This window comes from Onychomys torridus, unplaced genomic scaffold (genome assembly GCF_903995425.1).
Source record: "Onychomys torridus unplaced genomic scaffold, mOncTor1.1, whole genome shotgun sequence".
NCBI lineage: Eukaryota > Metazoa > Chordata > Mammalia > Rodentia > Cricetidae > Onychomys > Onychomys torridus.
This window is the reverse complement of record NW_023412870.1, coordinates 1935870-1957591: the sequence shown is the minus strand read 5'-3', so window position 1 is coordinate 1957591 and position 21722 is coordinate 1935870. Positions and strand designations below refer to the sequence as shown.

The window sequence follows — 21722 nt, the reverse complement described above, 5'->3', positions numbered from 1 at the left end:
ATCTATCTATCTATCTATCATCTATCTATTCAAGGCAGGGTTCTTCTGTGTGACATTCCTGGCTATCTTGGAACTTGCTTTGTAGACTAGGCTGGCCTCAAACTCACAGAGATCTGCTTAAGACTTTGTAGTTTTATTTTTTTCCGGGTCTTTGATCCATTTTGAGTTAGATTTTAAAAATACAGTATAGTCAAGCATTGTGGCACTTGTCTGTAGTCCCAGCACTTGGGAGGCAGAGGTAGGTTTGAACTCTTGAGTTTGAGGCCAGTCTGGTCTACAGAGTGAGCTCCAGCACAGCCAGGGCTGCAAGAGGCCCTTTCTCAAAAAACCAAAAGGGACAAAAATACAGTGTAATGGTTCAACTTTGTCCATCATGTGTGAGCATCTTCTGCCTGCAGACTGCTGGCTGGCCTGAGCGGCCGCACGTGTCTGAGTTTAATTATGTGTGTGGTATATGTCTGTGTGCCATGAGCAGTCATGTGTGTCTGAGTTTGTTTAATTATGTGTGGTATGTGCCTGTGTACTATGGGCTTCCCCTCCAGGCCCAGGTGGAAGGAAGCTAGACGTTGATGTCAGGATGTCTTTCTCAGTCACTTCTCTACTTTGTTCCTTTTTTATTCTTTTTTAAAAAAAATTCTTATTTTATGTGCATTGGTGTTTTGCTTGCATGTGTGTCTATGTGATGGTGTTAGATCCCCTGGAACTGGAGTTACAGACAGTTATGAGCTGTCTTGTGGTTGCTGGGAATTGAACCCAAGTCCTCTGGAAGAGCAGCCAGTGCTCTTAATCGCTGAGCCATCTCTCCAGCTCCCTTTTTAATTATTATTAAATGAGTCTGGGCATGGTGGCACACTGCTTTAATTCCAGCACTTGGGAAGCAGAAGTAAGTGAATCTCTATGAGTTCAAGGCCATCTTGGTCTATATATTGAGTCCCAGGCTAGCCAAGGCTACATAGTGAGACTGTTTTTAAAAACGTATATGTGAGGCCTGGGGCTGGAGAGATGGCTCAGAGGTTAAGAGCACCGACTGCTCTTCCAGAGGTCCTGAGTTCAATTCCCAGCGACCACATGGTGGATCACAACCATCTGTAATGAGATCTGGTGCCTTCTTCTATATACATAATAAATAAATCTTTAAAAAATATGTGTGTGTGTATGTGTACTTGTATCTTTGCGTGTGTGTGCGTGCGCGCATGCATGCATGCATGCATGCATGCATGCAGCATGCATGCATAATGTGCAAATGAGTGCAGGTGCCCTTGGATGCTAGAGGTGTTAGATCTTTCTGGAGCTGGAGTTTAGGTTGTTGTGAGTCACCTGATATGGGTGCTGGGAATCACACTTGGGGCCTCTGCAAGAACAATATGAAATATTGAAATAAAAGCTTTTAACTGCTGAGCCATCTCTGTCCAGTCAGCCCCGATAGCCACCCTTTTCTGCTCACCCCGGCACTTGGGTTTCAGGCTGCGCACAGCTTTACATGGGAGTGGGGGATCTGAACTCAGGTCGTCAGACTTGTAGAGCAGGCACTTGCCCACTGAGTCCTCCCCCCGACCCCTGACTTAGTTCCGAGTCATTTCAGGCTGCAGTTTGGTGCAGGTTCAGCTATCAGGAACTGCAAGTCCTCTGCTGTGTTCCTTTGCTGCTGCTGCTGCTGCTTTGGACTGAACCTCTGTGTAGATTCCTGTTTCTCTTTCATGCCAAACCTCACTTTTAAATGTCATTTCACATAGTTGTTCAGGCTAGAACTGCCAGTGCTGTGCTGATAAGAAGTGGTGAAGCTGGTTGTCCTGCTGTTGCCGTGAGGGAGGCCATGGCTGGTTGTCCTGGTTGTCCTGCTGTTGCTGTGAGGGCCGCCATGGCTGGTTGTCCTGGTTGTCCTGCTGTTGCCATGAGGGAGGCCATGGCTAGTTGTCCTGCTGTTGCCGTGAGGGAGGCCATGGCTGGTTGTCCTGGTTGTCCTGCTGTTGCTGTGAGGGCCGCCATGGCTGGTTGTCCTGGTTGTCCTGCTGTTGCCGTGAGGGAGGCCATGGCCAAAGGGACTTGGGGAGGGCAGGGTTTGCTTCCCTTACCCTTCTAGGGAACAGTCTATTACCAAAGGAAGTCAGGGCAAGAGCCTGAAGCAAAACCCGCAGAAGAATGCTACTTGCTGGCTCACTCACTGGCTCAGCTTTCTTAGACTGCCCAAGGCCCCTTGTCTAGAGCAGTCACCCGTCAGGACAGTGTGTCATGGACATGGCCACAGGCCAGTCCGGTGGAGGCAGTTTCTTGGTTGAGGGTCCCTTTTCCTAGGTAACTCTAGGTTATATCAAGTTGATAATAAAAACTAAGCGGAACACCAGCCTTCCTAGATCCTAGGAGGCAACATTACAATCTGCCACTATGAATAGAAGGTTGACACTCCAAAAGCTTTACAGTTTTTTAAATGTTAGGATTTATTTATTTTATGTGTATATATGTTCTCCTGACTGTATGTCTGTGTACCACATGCATGGAGGAGGCTCTGGAGGGTGTCAGAAAAGGGTGTTGGATCCTGCCTGTGGTTGTGGGGAACCATACCTGGGTCCTCTGCATGAGCAGTACATGTTCCAAAGCACTGAGGCATGTCTCCAGCCCCTTAAAAATTTAAAATTGTTTTATAATTATTCTTTTGTTTAATTATTACTGAGATGTGTGGAAGCCAGAGGTACCACAGGTGTGATTCTTCAGGAGCCATCCACCTTGTATTTTGAGACAGGGTCTGCCGGGCTAGGATTTCAAGTGTGCATCACCATGTCTAGCTGTATATGTGGGTGCTGAGGATCAAACTTAAGTCCTTATGCTTGTGTGGTAAACATCTTGTTGACTGACAACTCTTTCCAACTTCTCTCTCTCTAGTGATATGAGTGGGTTGTTGTTGTTGTTATTATTGTTGTTGTTTTTTGAGACTGGTTTCTCTGTGTAGCCCAGCTTTCCTAGTACTCACTATGTAGACCAGGCTGGCCTCAAACTCACAGAGATCTGCCTGCCTTTGCCTCCCAAGTGCTGGGATTAAAAGTGTGCACCACCACCGCCTGGTGGTTTATTAATTTTTTTTTAATCAAGAAAGTTTTGTGCCAGGCAATGGGATCCCCTGGAACTGGAGTTACAGGTGGTTGTGAACCATCCAACTTGGGGGCTAGGGACTAAACTCTGGTCTTCTGGAAGAGCAGCAAGCTCTCTTAACTGCTGAGCCATCTCTCCAGCCTCCTGTCCTGCTCTGTCTGCACCATGTGTTAAAAGTAATCATGTGATCTGTCACATTGATGACTTTTGTATGTTACAAGGTCCCGTCCTGAGCTATGCTTCTTGCTCATTGTATCATGTCACTATGAACAAGACACCTGCCAGGACCCACTTAAGGGAGCAGCTTTATTTCAGCTGCCCTTGTACAGGTTTCCACGTCCAGCTGCTCAGCCTGTGCATTTGAGCAGCACCCCAGTAGCCAGGGTGTGGTGTAGAACAGCACACGTGTCAACAGGCTAGGGAGTGGAGGGTGGAGATAACAGCTTGGCTCTAAGCTTCAGAGGCACGCCCTATGCACTGGGGCACAGAGCAGGATCGTCACACATGGTGCCTGTGTGTGTGTGTGTGTGTGTGTGTGTGTGTGTGTGTGTGTATGTGTGTTCCATGGCATGTGTGCCCACACACGCAAAATAAGTAAATGTAATTTGAAAATAATTGAAATCCTAGTAAGACAAATACAGTTTTTCGTTTGATTTATTCCAAACAAATTTAATTAATTAATTAATTAATTAATTTATTTATTTGGCGTTTCAAGGCAAGGTTTCTCTGTGTAGCAACCCTGGCTGTCCTGGAACTCAGAGATCCACCTGCCTGTGCCTCCCAAGTTCTGGGACTTAAGGCATAGGCCACCACACCCAGCTATTTTAAATAAATTTTTAACATTTGCTTTTATTTTACGTGTGTGGGTGTTTGGTCTTTATGGTTGCCTGTGCATCATGTGTGCCTGGGACCATAGCTCTGCTTGCATCCTTGACTAGGCACATGACGCCCCATGCCGGCTCCCTGAGTGCCTGGTCCGATCTATAAATTTACCTAACATACCCAAGGGATTGATTGCCCCCCCCCCAACCCTCCTTCTCTTCCAGATGCTGAAGCTACCATCAAAGACTGAGATCCCAAAGAGATGGAGATCACCCATGAAGCTGCCCATTGTGAGTCAGCTGACTGTCTGGTGTCTCATACTCCTCCTTCTGAGCCATAGCCTCTCTAGCCTATCCCAAAACACCAATCGCCACCAGCCCCTAAACCATACCTGGCAGGTGCTGACGGAGCGACAGGATGTCATCTGGCAAACTTCCCTAGTCACCCATGCCCCCTGGTGGCCTGACCTTTATCCCGACCTTTGTAAAATGGCCGCCTTAACATCCCCCGATTGGCATGTTGATGATCAACCCCCTACCGGAAGGGCTCCCGAGCTTTATGATTCTTATCATGACCCCAGGCCTCGACCCCCTGGGTGTGCAAATCAGGCCCAGAGAAAGAAACTTGCCACCCTTCGTTTTTATGTCTGCCCTGGTCATCATCGGCCTCACAATCTTCTCCACAAATGTGGGGGAACGGAACATCTTTTTTGCAAGTCCTGGGGATGTGAAACTACGGGCAATACCTATTGGCACCCCTGTTCTTCTTGGGATTTTATTTCTGTTACCAGCAATTATTCCATTGGACATATTAATACTTATCATGGCACCCCTGATTGTTCCTCCTGGTGCCACCCCCTAAAAGTTACCTTCACTGAGACTGGGAAGGCTCATTCGGCCTGGGAGGCGGGCCTTACTTGGGGCTTTCGCCTATATTAGTAAGGAAGAGATACAGGCGTCACCTTTATCATCAAGCTTTTAAAACAGCCTGTTAATTCCCCTAACCCTGTTGCCATCGGTCCCAACCCTCTTCTCGGCAACAATAATTTTCTTACAACCAATATATCTTAGACATCCATGGGTTTTTCTCCCACGTTCCCACCTCCCCCACCAACTACCAAGGATATGATTACCACCCTTATCGCAAAAACCTACCAGGTACTTAATACCTCCAAGCCTGATTTGGTTGACTCCTGCTGGCTTTGCTATCATTCTGCCCCACCATTTTATGAAGGAGTGGCTGTTGATTTAGATTTCTCCCTAACCACTGACCCACATGATTGTTGCTGGCAACAACCACCCACATCTCGCCTTACACTCTCCCAAGTTATGGGCTCAGGCCGCTGCCTTGTCACCCGAGGCTCTATCATTCCCCCTGTTTATCAACCACTTTGCAATGTCACAGACAACCTAAGTACTTCCCTTAAGTCTGGATATCTTCTCCCTGCCAATGATACTTGGTGGGCCTGTACTGATGGCCTAACACCAAGCATTTCTCTTCATTTAAATAATTCCTCTGCCCCCTTATTTTGCATATTGGTTCAGCTTACCCTTAGGCTAACCTATTATTCCCCAGATCAATTCTCGGGAAGATGGGAAGAGAAGACTCTGGCAGAGATGCTCGAGTCCCCCCATCCCTCGAAAAGGGAGCCTGTGACTGCGGTCACTTTGGCTGTCCTCCTGGGGGTGGGGGCTGCAGGGGCCGGTACGGGCATAGCCTCCCTGGTCTTATCTAATCAACATTATTCAGAGCTTAGAATTTCCATAGATGAAGATATAGCACAGCTTGAACGAGGCATTTCTGCCCTTGAATCATCCTTCACCTCCCTTTCAGAGGTGGTCCTCCAAAACCACCGAGGGCTAGACCTCCTCTTTTTACAGCAAGGAGGCCTCTGTGCCACTCTTAAGGAAGAGTGTTGCTTCTATACTGATCATACAGGAGTAGCAAGAGATAGCATGGCTAAGGTCCGTGAAGGCTTAGAGAAGCACAAAAAAGAAAGGGATCAAGAGCTAGGCTGGTTCCAAAATTGGTTCTCTGCATCTCCCTGGCTAACCACCCTCCTGCCGTCCCTCCTGGGACCCTTGGTTGGCCTCATTCTTGTCTTGACATTTGGCCCTTGGGCTTTGTCTCGACTAACTCAATTTGTGTGCAGTCAGCTGGCCGAACTTCAGGCAAAACAAATTCAGGTTCATTACCATCGCCTAGACCTCCATGAACGTGGTCTCAATGAACCAGATACAGACTCCATATCAGCACAGACCCCTCTGCCCAGGGGAGGATGCACCTGTGCCTGGGAGCTGGAGCCCACTGCCTAGGGGATTGAGGGTGCAGCTGGGACTGCAGAAGGCAGGGAGACTAAAGTGCTCCACCATCCTGGGTGCCTTGGATGACATGCTCTATTGCACGGTGGTTATGCAGACCCTATACTCTTCCCTCCTGGATTAAAACCCACCCCCTGTAAAAAACTGCATTGTTCCAGCTTCCTTTGGGACATGTGGGGATGCCTACATGAACTGACCATTAACAATGGAACCTATCAGGGATAGAGCCTCTGTCACCCCTCCCCCGTCATGGCGAAACATTCGGGCCTCCTTTCTTTGTTTTGCTTATGTATAGAACGGGGAGATGTCAGGGACCAAACATGAACCATGGAAAAGTACTAGCTAGGCCAGAGAACAAGTCACACGCCCACCACCCTTTCCCAGAACAGTACCCTGTTTACTAAACCAGATGCCCCCAAAGATTAAAGAACATTCTGCGGTCAGACATTCCTCAGTCAGGTAAGAACATTCCTTGGTCAGGTAGCGTAGCAACAGAGCAATGGGCCCTGACCATATCACCTAGCCAACATCCTGCAGCTGCACTGTCTCTTCCCCTTTCCCTCCTTCCTGCCCCTTCCCCCTCCTGTGTTATATAAACCTTGCTGAGGAAAATAAAATTTACAGCTTGATCAGAACTCTGTCTTGCTGTCTTCCTTTGTGTCTCCCATCTCTTTCATTCTCCCGCAGGTGGGTTTCCCCCGTTGAGACCCCGCTGGCTGGGGCAACTTACATATCTGCATTAATACAAGTGTAGAGTGTGTACAAGTGCATTGTACACAAGTCAGCCAAAGATGATTTTTCTGTTTTCTGTTTGAGCAGGAAAACATACATCATGCGTTTTGTAGTTCTCCATGTCTGGAGTCAGATTTTTCAGGGGGTTTCCTTGATCAAACTTGATTTTCTTAACTTGGAATTAATCCATATCTTCTCATTTCCTGTGGAAATAAAGCATAATCTCTCCCCCAAAAGCAGTATACCTTTTGACTTAAATTCTGAAGATAAGACATTTTAAAAACATACAGGTTGGTTTAATCTAGCAGCTTTAATCCAGTGTCTCTTAGCAGCTAAAAAATTTATAGACAACATATAGAATTCAAACTCTGTATTTTACATCTTTACATGGCTTACTATATATCACTTTATTCTTTTTAAAAGACTTTGCTATCTGTTTTATTTTTTTTTATTTTCCGGAGCTGAGGACCGAACCCAGGGCCTTGTGCTTGCTAGGCAAGTGCTCTACCACTGAGCTAAATCCCCAACCCCAACTTTGCTATCTTAAATCTTTTTTTATATATTGGGGACTATGGGAGTCCAGCCCCTCAATAGTCCCCTCCCAGGGTCCGGGAAGAATCTACAACCAGCTAATAATTCATCTTTGATGAAAAGAAATGAATCATGTACACAGAACTCCTTAGTCCACACTTCATTATTCTGTGTCAGTTACAAGCTCATATTCTGCTCTCATTTGGCTCCTTTCTTGCCTGATTTCTCCCTACACTTATCTGTGGTCCCCTCTAGGTTCTATCTTCATTCCTTCATCTTAGTTCTGTCCCTTCAAGTTCTCATCCATCTATCTTTCCCATATCAGCTCCTCTCCCATCTCCTTCTTTTTTGAGCTGAGGATGGAACCCAGGGCCTTGTGCTTGCTAGGCAAGCGCTCTACCACTGAGCTGTAGTTGGAGTTTTCCTGCCTGGCCCACAGTCAGGACAAATCTCTCTTACCCACCAATCCCACAGTCGCTCAGACCCAACCAAGAAAGCACACAGAAACTTATATTGCTTACAAACTGTATGGCCGTGGCAGGCTGCTTGTTATCTACCTTTTCTATCTTAAATTAACCCATTTCTGCTTATCTATACTTTGCCACATGGCTTGTGGCTTACCAGTGTCTTTACATGTTGCTTCTCATGGAGGCGGCTGGCGGTGTCTCTCTCCAACCTTCTACTTCCCAGAATTCTCTTCTCTCTTGTCCCGCCTATACTTCCTGCCTGGCCACTGGCCAATCAGAACTTTATTTACACAGAGCGATATCCACAGCACTTCCCCTTTTCTTTCTTTTTTTTTAAAGGAAGGTTTTAACTTTTACATAGTATAATTACATATAACAAAACAATCATCAAACAAGAATTACAGTTACAATATTAAAGAAGATATCCTATCTATCTTATATTTGTGAGTCTAAGGTTTTTATATCTAACTTGTCTTTTATCATAACTGAGGAAATTATAACTATCTAGTCTTCAACCACATCAAAGACCTCAGAAGGATATAATATTACCTGAGAACTGGGAGAAGGATGTAAGCATTTTTCAGGAGTCTTGCAAGAGTAGACAGAGACAGCTGACAGCCTGGACAGTCACCTAATGTTCCTTTGTAAAGTTGGGGCATTTGTCTTCAGCCCACAAGGCTAGAGTCTCTTGGTCATTTTTCTCAGTGTCCTGTAGAATGTCTGGCAGTTTCCTCTGCGAAGCAGGAACTTGAAGGACCATTTTGTCAAGCAAAGTTCAGTGGTCACCTTTCTATGGGTCCTGCATGTAAAGTCGATCAAGCAGTCCAGGCAAGAACAGTTTCTTGCCAAAATGGCTATTTTTGCCAAGGTGAAGATATGTCTTCATGAAGATAAGATGTGTCTTCAGTGCCCATCCTCCTCTCTGAAGTAAATTGGTGCTGCCAGGAGCAGACATGTCTCACTGTCCAGAAAATCTAAATTTTAAAAATATTTTAAATGCCATATTCTGTAGGTCTTTGAAGTATCTGAAGATTACCTATCTATCTGAAATATCTCTGTGTATACCTAGAAGACTTAACTAACATGGCTATGAGTATGATTATCACAGATGACTAATTATCAATCTATTTTTAATTATCCATTACAATTTAAAATGAGCTATATAAACATAATACCCTAAACAAGAGTAGAAATATACACACAGTATAACAATATTAACTTTAAGTTTGTATCGATAGACCAAAATCCATACCAATGTAAAACATTTTAAACAAGTTGTTGCTCTTTAGAAGTAAGTTCCCTAGTCTACCCTTTCATCCTATTATATCTGTATCATATCCCCTTTTCTTCTTTAGAAAGAGATCTCATTTATAATCAACCTGTTTTAAATAAAAATATTGGGTTTTTTTCTGTCCCACACCAGAGGGCTCTTCTGATTTGGGACACAAGAATCTCTTAACCTTTTCTTTTAGCAATATGCCTGGGTTTAGAGAAGGAGTGAGCCAATTCCATCTCCAAAGCCAGCTTGATAATTTTGGGAATGTGGACGTAGTTTCTCTTACTACTTCCTGCTGGAGGGGGGTGCTGTATCTTATGGGGACACAAAGAAAATTTTAGGATTATGGAGTAGTCCATTAGGGTGAACCTCTGAGCCAGTTGCCTTGAAAGCATTCTGGATGTTGGATCATTTGGGCCATGGTGTCATTGGAGATCTTTCAGGTGGTCTTGGCTGATCTAACCTGATGTATCTTAATCTGGAACAAATCCACAGCCTCTGGTTTTCTGTGGAAACAAAAGCAGAGACTCTTTTCCAAAGCAACATATCCTTATATCCAAATTTTGAAGTCAAGTTACCTTTAAAATTTACATATTTGTTTAACTTAACAGCTTTTATGATCAAATCTTTTTCTGCAGTTAAAAATCCCAAAGACAACATAAACCAGATTCTCTGTGTAATGGCCATCTTTGTAAGACTGAAACGCTGCTGTGGCTGCTGGCTCCGCCCACCTCTGCTTCCCAACATGGCGGCGGTACAGTTTACCGCCAGCTCTGGGTCTGGAGCCATGTGTACCATCAACTGTCAGAAGCAGTTCTATCAAAGCAGCGCATAGCCCAGAAACTTTTTTTTTTAAACTAGCAAAGGCTAAATCCATTATGCAGCAGAGTAAAGTGCTGCTTGTAGACTCCTCATTTCCACCTCACTGCAGGTCAGACGCACACGCCAGGAACCCGCCAGGAACCCGCCATAGTAGCTCAAACCTGCAGGCTGCCGCTAACTTGAGAGAGACAACTAGGAAGCTGTTTTTAGCTCCGTTTTAGAATCCTTTTTCTCAGGTTTTAGGTGGAAATTCTTGCCAACACGTTGGGCGCCATTTGTAGTTGGAGTTTTCCTGCCTGGCCCACAGTCAGGACAAATCTCTCTCACCCGCCAGTCCCACAGTCGCTCAGACCCAACCAAGTAAACACACAGAAACTTATATTGCTTACAAACTGTATGGCTGTGGCAGGCTGCTTGTTATCTACCTTTTCTATCTTAAATTAACCCATTTCTGTTAGTCTATACTTTGCCACATGGCTTGTGGCTTACCAGTGTCTTTACATGTTGCTTCTCATGGCGGCAGCTGGCGGTGTCTCTCTCCAACCTTCTACTTCCCAGAATTCTCTTCTCTCTTGTCCCACCTATACTTCCTGCCTGGCCACTGGCCAATCAGAACTTTATTTACACAGAGCGATATTCACAGCACTGAGCTAAATCCCCAACCCCCCCATCTCCTTCTTTCTCATCTGTTTCTTCCTCATCTTCCATCTCCTACCTCTAGTACTCTCTTCTAGCCCTTCAACCTAGTTCTTCCTCATCTCAGTTTGTTCCCTCAAGTTCTTACCCATCTAGTTCTTCCATTCTCTTTTCTCTTCTCCATCCCGTGCCCTGGAAGTCCTGGTATATATACACACGTACAAGCAGTATTCCCTTAGCAGTGCAAAGCCAGGCTTCCAGGGGCAAACGGAGGGGTGATAAGAATCACAGAGAGCGGCAATAACCATTATTTGTCATTTGCAACCCCAAAGGGAAGTGACTAATGGGGAAATGAATTTACTAAAGGCTAAATTTGGTAATATCTAAGAAGAGGGATCTTATGTGCTCAACTGTAGTCTTAAACGTGATTGGTAGAAAATGTTAAGAATCTATGAGTTGCTAGGTCAATGGGAGAAAATAAAACTGCCTTCCTTTTTTTCCTGTGCCTCCTATCTGTCCAAGCTATCTGCCTGCCGTTTTTTCTGCAGGGTGGGGGAAAGTGTGCTCGGTCGCTAGGCAATCTGTGTACAGCTAGATGCCTCTGTTACAGTTAAAGGGAGATCTGGAACTAGAGGTAAGATTTGGGAAAGGAGGAAGTAAAGCTTAATTGGCACATTCACCAGGGCTTCTCAAACAGGTAGTCTGGATGCTTAAGTCTGGTTTTTTGTTTTTTGTTTGTTTTATTTTTTGTTTTGTTTTGTTTTTGGTTTTTTGAGACAGGGTTTCTCTGTGTAGCTTGGTGCCTTTCCTGGAACTCACTTGGTAGCCCAGGCTGGACTCGAACTCACAGAGATCCGCCTGGCTCTGCCTCCCAAGTGCTGAGATTAAAGGCATGCGCCGCCCGCCTGGTTTAAGTCTGTTCTTAGAGAGTACAGAGGTATCTCTGATAAGGTACTTTCCTCCATATGGGGATGGACCTGGCCGGATGCTGTCAATGATGATAATTACAGGGAGGCTTGAACTGGGGTTCAGGCTGAGCATAGCTGTCAGCGCAGAGGTTATCTAAATATTCCTAGAAGTGGTTAGGAAAGGAGTTAGAGGTCTGTAAAGTTAGTAAGGCTGTAAGAAAGAGGGTCCGAGCTTAATTGTGTAAAGCTATTACTTAATGTCCACCTGACCTAGGTGGTGTCTCCTTGTGGAATTTACCTTAAATCAGGAGACTTGTTATTACTGCTAGTCCTTGAAAGTGGCTAAGGGAGATTCCTGATTCCAGAGAAAGCCTTTCCTGAGGCTGTTCTCCAGATACCTGGAATGTGTATGTCCAGAGAGTGATCAGTCCGCACTGTTAGCCCTTTTTAGGGAAAAATCAATTGGGAAAACTATGAAGGCACACATGATCTTCATAACAGCAGACAGCTGATATATAACAAGGCAAGTAACACCAAAAGTTTCTTGGAATTTGGCTTCCTCTGGAGGAATTTCTTGATCTCTCCAGGTAGTGACTTTGCCAAAACCAGCTGAGTTCTTATGATATATTCCTGCGTCCCGCAGCATTTATGCAGCCTTTTTCTTCTCTCTCCCAAGCCTATGTATATTTTTAAACTCACCGTAATCCATTTAGAAGCTTTTTGTTTGGGTGGGGGGGGGGTCTGAATCTGTCTTTACTGTATATCTGTATTGTTTTGTGATTGCATGAAACAAATTTTTTAAAAATATTTTTATTTCATGTGCATGGGTGTGTGGGTTGCATGAAATGTCTGTGTACCATCTCTATGTGGCATATGTGTTCAGTGGCCATAAAGGCCAGAAGAAGGTGCCAGATCCCCCTAGAACTGGAATTATGGACAGTTGTTAGTTGCCATGTAGATGCTGGGAATTGAACCCAGGTCCTCTGGAAGAGCAGTCAGTGCTCTTAATCACTGAGCCATCCCCCTGACCCCCAGCTGTTGGCATTGCTTGGCTTAGGGCATGGCGGTTGCAGCAGCTGTCAAGAAACACTTTTTTGTGGCCTGAGAGACTGTGGGAACACGCCATCCAGCTTAGTTATGGCCAGCGGGAATCGCATGCAGAGTAGCTCACGGTGTGCTTGCTTCTTGAAGGTACGTGTGTCTCTGAACTGCGGTTGGTATGAGACTAGGAAGCTGCATTTGTCTCTGTTTTTGTTCGTTTAGGTCTTCCGTGGATCTTCGCCGGACAGTAGGCACCATTTGTAGGTGGGTGGGAACAGAGTCTCAGATTGTGACTTGGTAAGGACTAGTTCCCTTCAGCCTTATCCCACGTGCCTCTCATCTTCAAGATGATAGCAGATGAACCATCTCTAAGGAGGAAACAGTCAGTATGAAGTTAACTGTGAGGATATCTGAGAGCAAGACATGTACATGCACATACATGCTTATGTACACAAATGCACATATACATGCAGACCCCTATAGTTGCATAGTCACTAGTGCATATTTGTGCTTACGTGTGTGTGCGCACGTGTGCACCCATACACAAAATGTTTCTATTACATGCTTCTCTCAGATTCATCGATTCACTTGGGAGCCCAACTGCTTTCCACTTACTCTGTTCTAAGGAATTCAGGCATCTGATGAGGAGAACCTGAGACATTTTATCCCCTGAGAAGTGAGCTCACTTCCCATGTACTTTGGAACTTTTTGGGTCTCACAGGGACTGCTCCTGGATCCTGTATAGGGCATCCATGCTCAGGTCGCAGTCCTGGAGTCTGGAGGCAGCTATGCCAACAGATGTCCTTGGTGTTTGGGCACCTTTGACTATCGGTGGTTAAGGGTCTCCAGCACCCTCTCACCTGCAGTGTCTCAGCCTATCAGCCAGCCCTCCAGCCAGGACCCTCCTGGCCTTGGCTACACCATGAATGTCACGTTGGCCCCATGGCAGGAGTTAGAACTTGACTCTTGACCCTCCTTCCAACATAGGGCACCCAGACCTCCTTTTCCTACCTTAAATCTGTAGTAGGTAACTCCAGTAAGTACTATGAAAAAGAAAATAATTATGAGGCCACTCCAGAATGCTGTACGCTCATGTCTGCTGCCCCCAGCATACACTTTTGTGGCTGGGGTAGTGGGCTGAAGAGGGTCTGAAAAGGGAAAAGAGAGATGAAGAACCTTGTCCTGCTCAGGGTCTCCAGAAGGGCTTCTGCTTACCCTGGTAATAGGCTCTGTGTCCCCACATCCCTCTTACCCCATCTCAGGGTCAGGGGCTCAGGCAGCCCCTCATGTAGCACATGGCATGTGTATTTCAGCTCCTCTCCAGAAGGCACCACCACAGCTGCCCACTTCTGGTAGGTTCCATCCCCTGCAGGTCTGGTCTCCACCAGTTCCATGTCTTGAATCAGTTCTTCCCCGTCCAACTGCCAGGTCAGGGAGATCTCAGCAGGGTAGAAGCCCAGGGCCCAGCACCTCAGAGTGACGTCTCCTTCATATCTGGGATGGCGGGTCACTCTTGTCTGGGGAGGGTCTGTAGTAAACAGATAGGTAGATGCTGGTAGGCACAGCTGTATGTCTCCAGTGGAAAAAGACAGAAATGGGAGACATTCCCAAGGACCTTTGGGACAGTTAGAGAGTAGAGGCTTCAGGGAGGTGGTGGTAGGTGACCACAGTCTGGGAGACTCAAAAATGTCCCCATCTGCTTGTGGGAAGCTACCGCCAGTACACTGGCCCCACCCAGATAGCCAAACTATAGCCCTGTGCTCAAGTGGCCATGGAGCTGGGCTTGGACCAGCTGTTTACCAGTGCGAGTGAACGTCTCTCCTCCCAGGGTCAGGTATCTCTGCAGCCACAGGACGCATTCTTTCTCCAAGTAGCTCTTGTCTCTCTCCAGCCAATACTCATTGTTTTCCCACTTGCGCTTGGTGTAGCCAGCAACGAATGTGGCTGCTACATACTGCATGGAGTCCAGATCCAAGGTCAGGTAGTCCCAGCCATCGTAGCCATACTGCCAATGTCCTGTGGTATGTCTGTCATCCCTCATCTCACAGCCATATGTGAACTGGAGGGTGTGAGGGCCTAGAATCCCCCAGGACAAGCATGTCAGGGACCACAGAGGGATGTCCCAGGTCTTTCCATTATGGTCCCTGTTACCCTAGCACTGCCCACCGGATTCCTTGGGTTCTCGATCATGTAGTCTGACCACGGACGCCCTTTTAAGTCAGCTGTGGGGCCAGGCCTGAGCTGCTGCAGGTGATAGTCATCACACAGGCCATTCATCTCTACAACTCTCTTCACCTCCTATGCACGGAAAGGGACTCGAGGGCTGGCAGTCCCTGAGTCCAAGCATACCCTCCCAGGGACAGCAGCATGGCACACGAGCACGATGGTAGAGGACACACTATGCTCAGTATGTCTCTCCTTGAGGCTCTAGAGAGTGCAGACACTGACTGTGGGGTGTGGCGGTGGACACGTGCAGTCCTGCAAGTGGGCAGGTGCAGGCAGGTCATCCTCAGCTATGGAGTGAATTAGAGGCTAGCTTGGGCTCCACGAGTTCCTGTCTCAAAAAACAAAACAAACCAAACCAAACCAAAAACCCCAAAACAATAAAACAAACCGAGTCAAACCAACCACTGACCAAGAAAACAAGCTTTTATGCTGACGCTTAAAATTTGAAAATCTCTAATGATTTTCAAAGTCAACTGTGAGACTGCTTGGCTTGGAGTCACAAGGGTCCTCAGCATGAGTGTTTTCCCATAGAAGTTGTAAGCACTTTGAAGACATGCTTAGAACTGCACTCAAGGTTGTACATCTGTGACTTGGACTGACAGGTATTGAACAGCTGAATGCCACACAGACCCTGAGCTCTGGGAGCAGATTGGGCCAGCCTGTTCTGAAAGGACTGTCTGTTGGGACACTGAGGGCCTCCTGCCTCTGGGGATGAGGTGTGGTGGGTAAGTTCTGTGTCCGCCACCTTTTCCAGGCACATACCTGCATGCTGGTGGAAGCCATCTGCTCTCTGACGCTGGGTCCTGGACCTGTTGTAGTACTGCTGTATGTTTCTCAGGCTCAGCTGGAAAATCTTCATCCGATTGGTGAAGATCTGGGTCTCATCAGCAAAGTAACCTGGATTTTCCCTCAGCCAGGCAACAGAAGGCCCTGCCTTCATGCTGTTGCTGTTGTAGTGGATGAAGGGCTGGTCATCAATGAAGCCAGTGGCAGAAAACGTGGGGACCCTCGGACCTGGCGCTGTCACAGCCGTGTAGGAATACAGCAGAGAATGCAATCCTGAGGTAGGGATCAGGGTTTAGTGTAAGGTACTGACTGAAGACCCAGCTCCGAGGGTTCGAGAGAGTGTGCCTGCATGAGAATTGCAGAAGAGACAGGGCACACAACATAAAAACAATTTCATAACAACCTGCCAGCCAGATGAATCAAATTCCACACTGTACACTAGGATAATTTAGAGAATTGACAAAGAATGTAAAATTAAGGGGCTGGAGAGATGGCTCAGTGGTTAAGAGCACTGGTCACTGTTACAGAGAACCCGAGTTTAAATCCCAGCATCCACATGGACCCTCACAACCATCTGTACCTCCAGCTCCAGGGGATCTGACACCTTCTGGCCTCCAAGGGCACTGTCTGCATGTGGTGAATTTATGGAGATGCTGGATCTTACCCTCCACCCCCACCTGTGGGTCTTCCCATATCTGAGATTTTTGTTTGTTTTAAATTAAGTTAGAATACAAAGTAATGGCTTTCATCTTAGTGTCTTTGTGCATATGTGCCATTATGCTTGGATATGGGGTTATTTTGTTTTCTAAGTGCTGGGGATTGAACTCAGGACTCCTGTATGTTGTTTTTCATCAAATACAGTGGCTGCCCCTTAAGCAACTGATGTCCTAATCAGCAACTGCAACTTCTCCACAAGGGTTGCAGCCAGCGGGAGTTCTGTTCCCTCAGGCACCAGCTCTCAGAGAGACTGAATAGCAAGTAGCTAACCTCTCCTTGCTGTCTCCCCCAAAACCAGCACCCTTCTGCTCCACCCCCACGTAAGCCCAGCTACATGTGGGTCCCCCCCCCCACTTCTTGTCAGCTAGTTGAAGACACAGCCTCCTGACCACAGGTTAATTTTATTTAATCAAACAGATGTAACACATCTTTGCATTATTAACAGGCAGTAGGAAAAATGTAACACACCTTCAAATAATATTCCACAATGCCTATTCGCGTGAGGGTTGCTTTCCCACTGACCTTCATCCCAAGCACCTTTTCTTTTTGTAAAGATTACATTAGGGACTGAAGAGATGGAACCAGTTGCTTTTGCAGAGGACCCAGGTGTAGTTCCCCCGCATCCAGATGCTAACAACCACGTGTAACTCTAGTTTCTGGCGATCTTGAAGGGCTCTTGACAGGACTGCAGCCATCTTAGAGCTCAGCTAGGGACAGCAGGCCCTTGTACAAACAATTCCAGAAAAAACTGCAAGGGCCCCTTCACCCCAGACCCAGCCAGTCAGAAGATGTGTAAAACGAGTTCCAGATGTTTCCTGCTGATAAAGATGGAATGCCATAACTGTCAGAGGATGTGTTTCCTGCTGATAAAGATGGAATGCCATAACTCAGAGGATGTGTTTAACTGCTGATAAAGATAGAATGTCACAACAACCAGAGCCTATGTCCCTGCGGCTGCAACCCTCCAGTCAGCTTAAGCCAAGCCTCCCTGGCCCGAGGAAGCACCAGTCCTGAGCCTGTAACTACATGGATTTGGAAGTCTCGTAACCCCTGCCCTAACCACAGGAAACACCCTGCCCAGCTACTGCTCGACCTGAGTTCTAACTCGAAATAAAGACTCTTTGTTTTTGCATTTGGATTAGGTCTCTACGTAGCCTTTGGGGATTCTGGACTTTGGAAGTAACAGTCTGAAGCCCTTTTGTGGGTTGTGCAGGTACTTCACGTATGTGATGTACACAAGCACCCACGGAGTCCAGAAGAGGGTGTGGGATACTCTGGAAGTGGAGTTATAGGTGGTTGTGAGTTGCCCACGGTGGGTGCTGGGGACTGAACTCCCATCCTCTGCAAGAGCAGTGTGACTCTTCACTAATGGACCATCTGCAGCCTCTGCCCTTAGGCTGATATCATTTCACTCTCCTCACTCACTGTTCTGTCCCATACTCCTGCCTCCTGCTCCTTCTCCAGCTGCTGTTGTAGGATATTATTTTAAGGTGTGTTGCTTTTGTTTATATTGCATTTGTTTAACTCTGAAGCTATGATATTTTGCCTATCTAAAACACCTGATGGTCTAATAAAGAACTGAACAGCCAATAGCGAGGCAGGAGAAAGGGTAGACTAGGCTGGTGGGCAGAGAGAATATATAGAAAGAGAAATCTGAGAAGTAAGAAAAGCAAAAAGCCCAGAGGTAAAAGATAGATGGGCCAAGCTAATTAAGAAAAGCTGACAAGAAACAAGCCAATCTAAGGTCGGGTATTCATAAATAGGAATTCGTCTCTGTGTCTATCTATTTGGGAGCTGGGTGGCATGGCCTCCAAAAGAGCCAATGTGGGGCTTGAATATCCCCAGCACCGGGCGTTGGTGGCACACGCCTTTAATCCCAGCACTCGAGAGGCAGAGGCAGGCAGATCTCTGTGAGTTTGAGGCCAGCCTGGTCTACAAAGTGAGTTCCAGGAAAGGCGCAAAGCTACACAGAGAAACCCTGTCTGGGGGGGGGGGTGTCCCTAGCGCCCGAGAAAGCTGAAAAGAAAAAGGTCATGGCTTCTTTAAGAGGAGCTACTGTTCAGCCGGGAGGGTAGAGGTTAAATAAAAGCTAAGTAAAAATACCTGCCTGCCACAGTTCAAGTCTCAGCGTTCATCGCCTAGGGAGAGACTGGGCTGTGGGTTTTAGGCTTGACTTTCATGACCCGAGAGGCAGCAGAGTCAGCCAAGAGCTGCACTTGGGGGATCGAGGTGTAGGTTAGCAGTTTAAAGTTTGCGCGTGTGGTCAAAAAGGACTAGAGATACGCAGTAAAAGAGATCCACATGGAAAAAAATTCTAAATGGGTTCCAGTGTGTTTTACACCTGTGTAGGATTAAGAAAGGAAAAGGGGTAGGGGACAGTCATAGAAAGAGTTTTAAAAATAGTAAAGTCTTTAAAGAGAGAAGTAAAATAATAAAAAAGAAAAAAGCCATGTAGAGATGGAAAATCACAGGGAATTTGGATCCTGTATAGTATTGTGTTGATTTTGAACTTTTTGAATGCTGAAGAGCAAAAGAGAGCTGCTAGGACATGGGATTGAAAGGATTGCAGACATACTCCAACCTAATATTTTAAGAATGCCTTAACTTTAAAAAAAGAAGTAAAAAAAAATATACTTGTCAATGGAAATAGAAAATGCTTTAGAGTTTTATTCCCACAGGGTATGAGAGGCTATGGATTCCTTCAGGGTTAATATGGGTCAGGTTTGATCAGGGGAGACCTCCTGAATCTTGACAGGTGATATCTATCAACAGAGATTACTGCTAGTCTTCCCAGGACTTGGCTACTATCTAAAAATTTCTCTCTGGGACCCTAAAGATGTTTCTGTACACAAACTTCAACAAGCAGTATGGAGACAGCTATGCCTACATTCCTAAGAGTTGGGGGTGTGAGGGTGGTTTTTGGTTATTTGGTGGGTTACGGATGTTTGTTATCATTTAGGGGAATATAGAATATTGAGAGAAATTTAAAGTTATTTTTATTACACTGTATATATATTTCTACTCTTGTTTAAAGGGTTTTTTTCTATATTGATACAAATTAAAGCAAACTTAAGGTTATTTTTGTTACAACATAGTGTATATATGTTTTTACTCTTGTTTAAGGTATTGTAACTATGCAGTTCATTTTAAAATGTAAGATAAAATTCTAGGGTTTGTTTTTTTTTTTTTGGTTTTTTTTGAGACAGGGTTTCTCTGTGTAGTTTTGGTGCCTGTCCTAGAACTCACTCTGTAACCCACGCTGGCCTCAAACTCACAGAGATCCACCTGGCTCTGCCTCCCGAGTGCTGGGATTAAAGGTGTGTGCCACCGCCGCCTGGCCTGAATTTCAGTTTTATGACAGGGTCTCATTTAGGGCCCAAAGTGGCCTCTATATTTGCCAAGTATCTGATGGCCTTCGATTCCAGATCTTCCCACCTCCATTTCCCAAGTGCAGCATTTCTGCAAAATGGCTCGGGGTTGAGGTTTTTTTCCCCCTGCCTTCAATTTGCTTAGCGGCACAAAACCCCCTTCCCCCACCCTACTCACGGGCTCCGCTGTCCGGGGGGCGACTCAGGAACCAGAAGATAAGAACCCACCACATGGTGTCGGGCACAGTCCGAGTCTGTCCTGCCTGAGAATCTAGAACTTAGAGAAATTCCAACTGCCTGTAGGAACAAGGTACAGAGCAGCAATGAGGAACTTCGTTTAACCTCGGAGTGGGCGTGGAGTGTTAGCAACTGAGAGGGGCGGGTCTGACAGGGCGGAGTTTAGGGGGTGTGTCTTTTTTCAGGGCCCCTGCAGGGCTCCCCACCTGGATGAGGGCCATCTTCCCTGGAGGTGCGCCCCTCACCCCCACGTGGGCTCTGAGCACTGCAGGCGAGTGGCTGCTGGGGCTTTTGAGCCCTGACTAATGCGGTTGCTGATGGAGCCCTGCCTCCGGCTCCAGCTTGTTTACTTTTGAGCTCTGTAGGCGGCCTCTGGCAGCTACACCCTTCAGAGCGCTCTCATCTCTTCCTAAGGGATCCTCCTCCAACCAGATAAGCTGTATGGGAGACCACAGCAGTTCAGTTTTCTACCTTTCAGTTTCTAATCTTTGTGGCCCTAGCTCTCCTGGAACTCACCAGGCCGGCCTCGAATTCAGTTTCGGATCCTAGCACCCAGGTGATGGCTCACAACCCTTTGTAATTCCGGGGGATCTGATGCTCCCTTCTGGCCCCTATGGTTACTGCATTTACATGGAATACATCTATTAAATAGGCAAACATACATATAAAATAAAAACATAAATCTGGGTCTGGAGAGGAGGCTCGGTGGTTAAGAGCACTTAACGGTTCTTGCTGCTCTTGTCAAGGACCAGGTTTGGTTCCTGACACCCATAACAGGTGACTCACAGCTGCCTGTAACTCCATTCTGGGGGATCTGATCCCCACCTTTGAGAGTTCCATATACCCGCACACACACATACACACACACATATATGTAAATAAATTTAAAAAACAAATAAACATAAATCTTTAAAACCATTACATATAAAACTGGCCATGGTGGTTTTACTTCTAGTACTTTGAAGGCAGAAGTGGGTCTCTGAGTTCCAGGCCAGCTGGGACTACACAGTGAGATCCTGGCTCAAAAAAAAAAAAAAATTACTAATAGAGGAAATGTGTACCTCAGCACAGTAAAGACCTTGTATGGGAAACTCATGGTCAACATCTCACTGAATGGGAAAGAAGACCGTTCAGTTTCATGACTGTTACTCAATGTAGCCCTGGATTTCCAGAGCAGGGGCCAGCTTAAGGGTGACTGGACCATGGGGCCTCCATATACCCGTGTCTAGAATTCAGGGGGTGTGCTGGTATGGGAGGAGAAGAGTGTAAAGAAGCAGTTCCTCAGACTCTGCACAGAGCCGTGTACTAAGTCCAACACTGCTGGAGACAGAAGAGGAAGGCAGAGACATGAAGCCATGTGCAAGACCTTTATGCAAAGAGGGTCATCTGGGGTCATCCTGGTCTCCAGGGCTAAGGGTGAAACTCACTGTCATGGTTATGAAACAAACCTTCGTGTATATTTAAATTCAATGTCAGCAAGGAAGGAGGCTGTCCCCATTGCTTCTAATGTTCCACAGCAGAGGAACTGGGCAGCCTCCTGCTCCAGGGAGATGCCTGAAGGAGAGAGGGCCCTGGGGGAGCATGGCCCTGGAGAGGGCCTCTCATACCATTCTCTGTGTTAAGAGAGCGGCCTCATCAGCTGAAAGGCACGAGCGCCCTAGGGGCTCACCGTTCTAACTTGGGATGTCAGTTGCTTTCTCTTTCCTTCTCGACAGTGTTTTTTTGGTTTGGTTTTGTGTTTTCCTGCT

General features: G+C 46.4%; 1 protein-coding gene and 1 long non-coding RNA gene across 3 annotated transcripts in view; one reads left to right on the top strand and one right to left on the bottom strand.

Annotated features, from left to right (window-relative positions):
• LOC118575982 overlaps window positions 1-21722 on the top strand; it is a 33339-nt gene that overhangs the window by 6135 nt on the left and 5482 nt on the right. The window contains exon 2 of the long non-coding RNA XR_004943900.1: window positions 4131-4196. This is a non-coding gene — a long non-coding RNA (uncharacterized LOC118575982). The remainder of the gene's footprint in view (window positions 1-4130; window positions 4197-21722) is intronic.
• Window positions 12587-20077, bottom strand: LOC118575981 (H-2 class I histocompatibility antigen, Q10 alpha chain-like). 2 transcript variants are annotated; one of them, XM_036176347.1, is made up of 6 exons: window positions 19916-20077; window positions 15629-15925; window positions 14441-14716; window positions 13893-14168; window positions 13652-13788; window positions 12587-13008 (listed from the first exon to the last, which is right to left on the bottom strand). In XM_036176347.1, the coding sequence occupies exons 1-6, from the start codon at window positions 19968-19970 to the stop codon at window positions 12961-12963; spliced, it is 1089 nt and encodes a 362-aa protein (XP_036032240.1). In that variant the 5' UTR covers window positions 19971-20077; the 3' UTR covers window positions 12587-12960. The 2 variants fall into 2 exon arrangements, with proteins under 2 accessions (XP_036032240.1, XP_036032241.1); XM_036176348.1 differs by having other exon boundaries at window positions 15629-15997; window positions 19916-19972.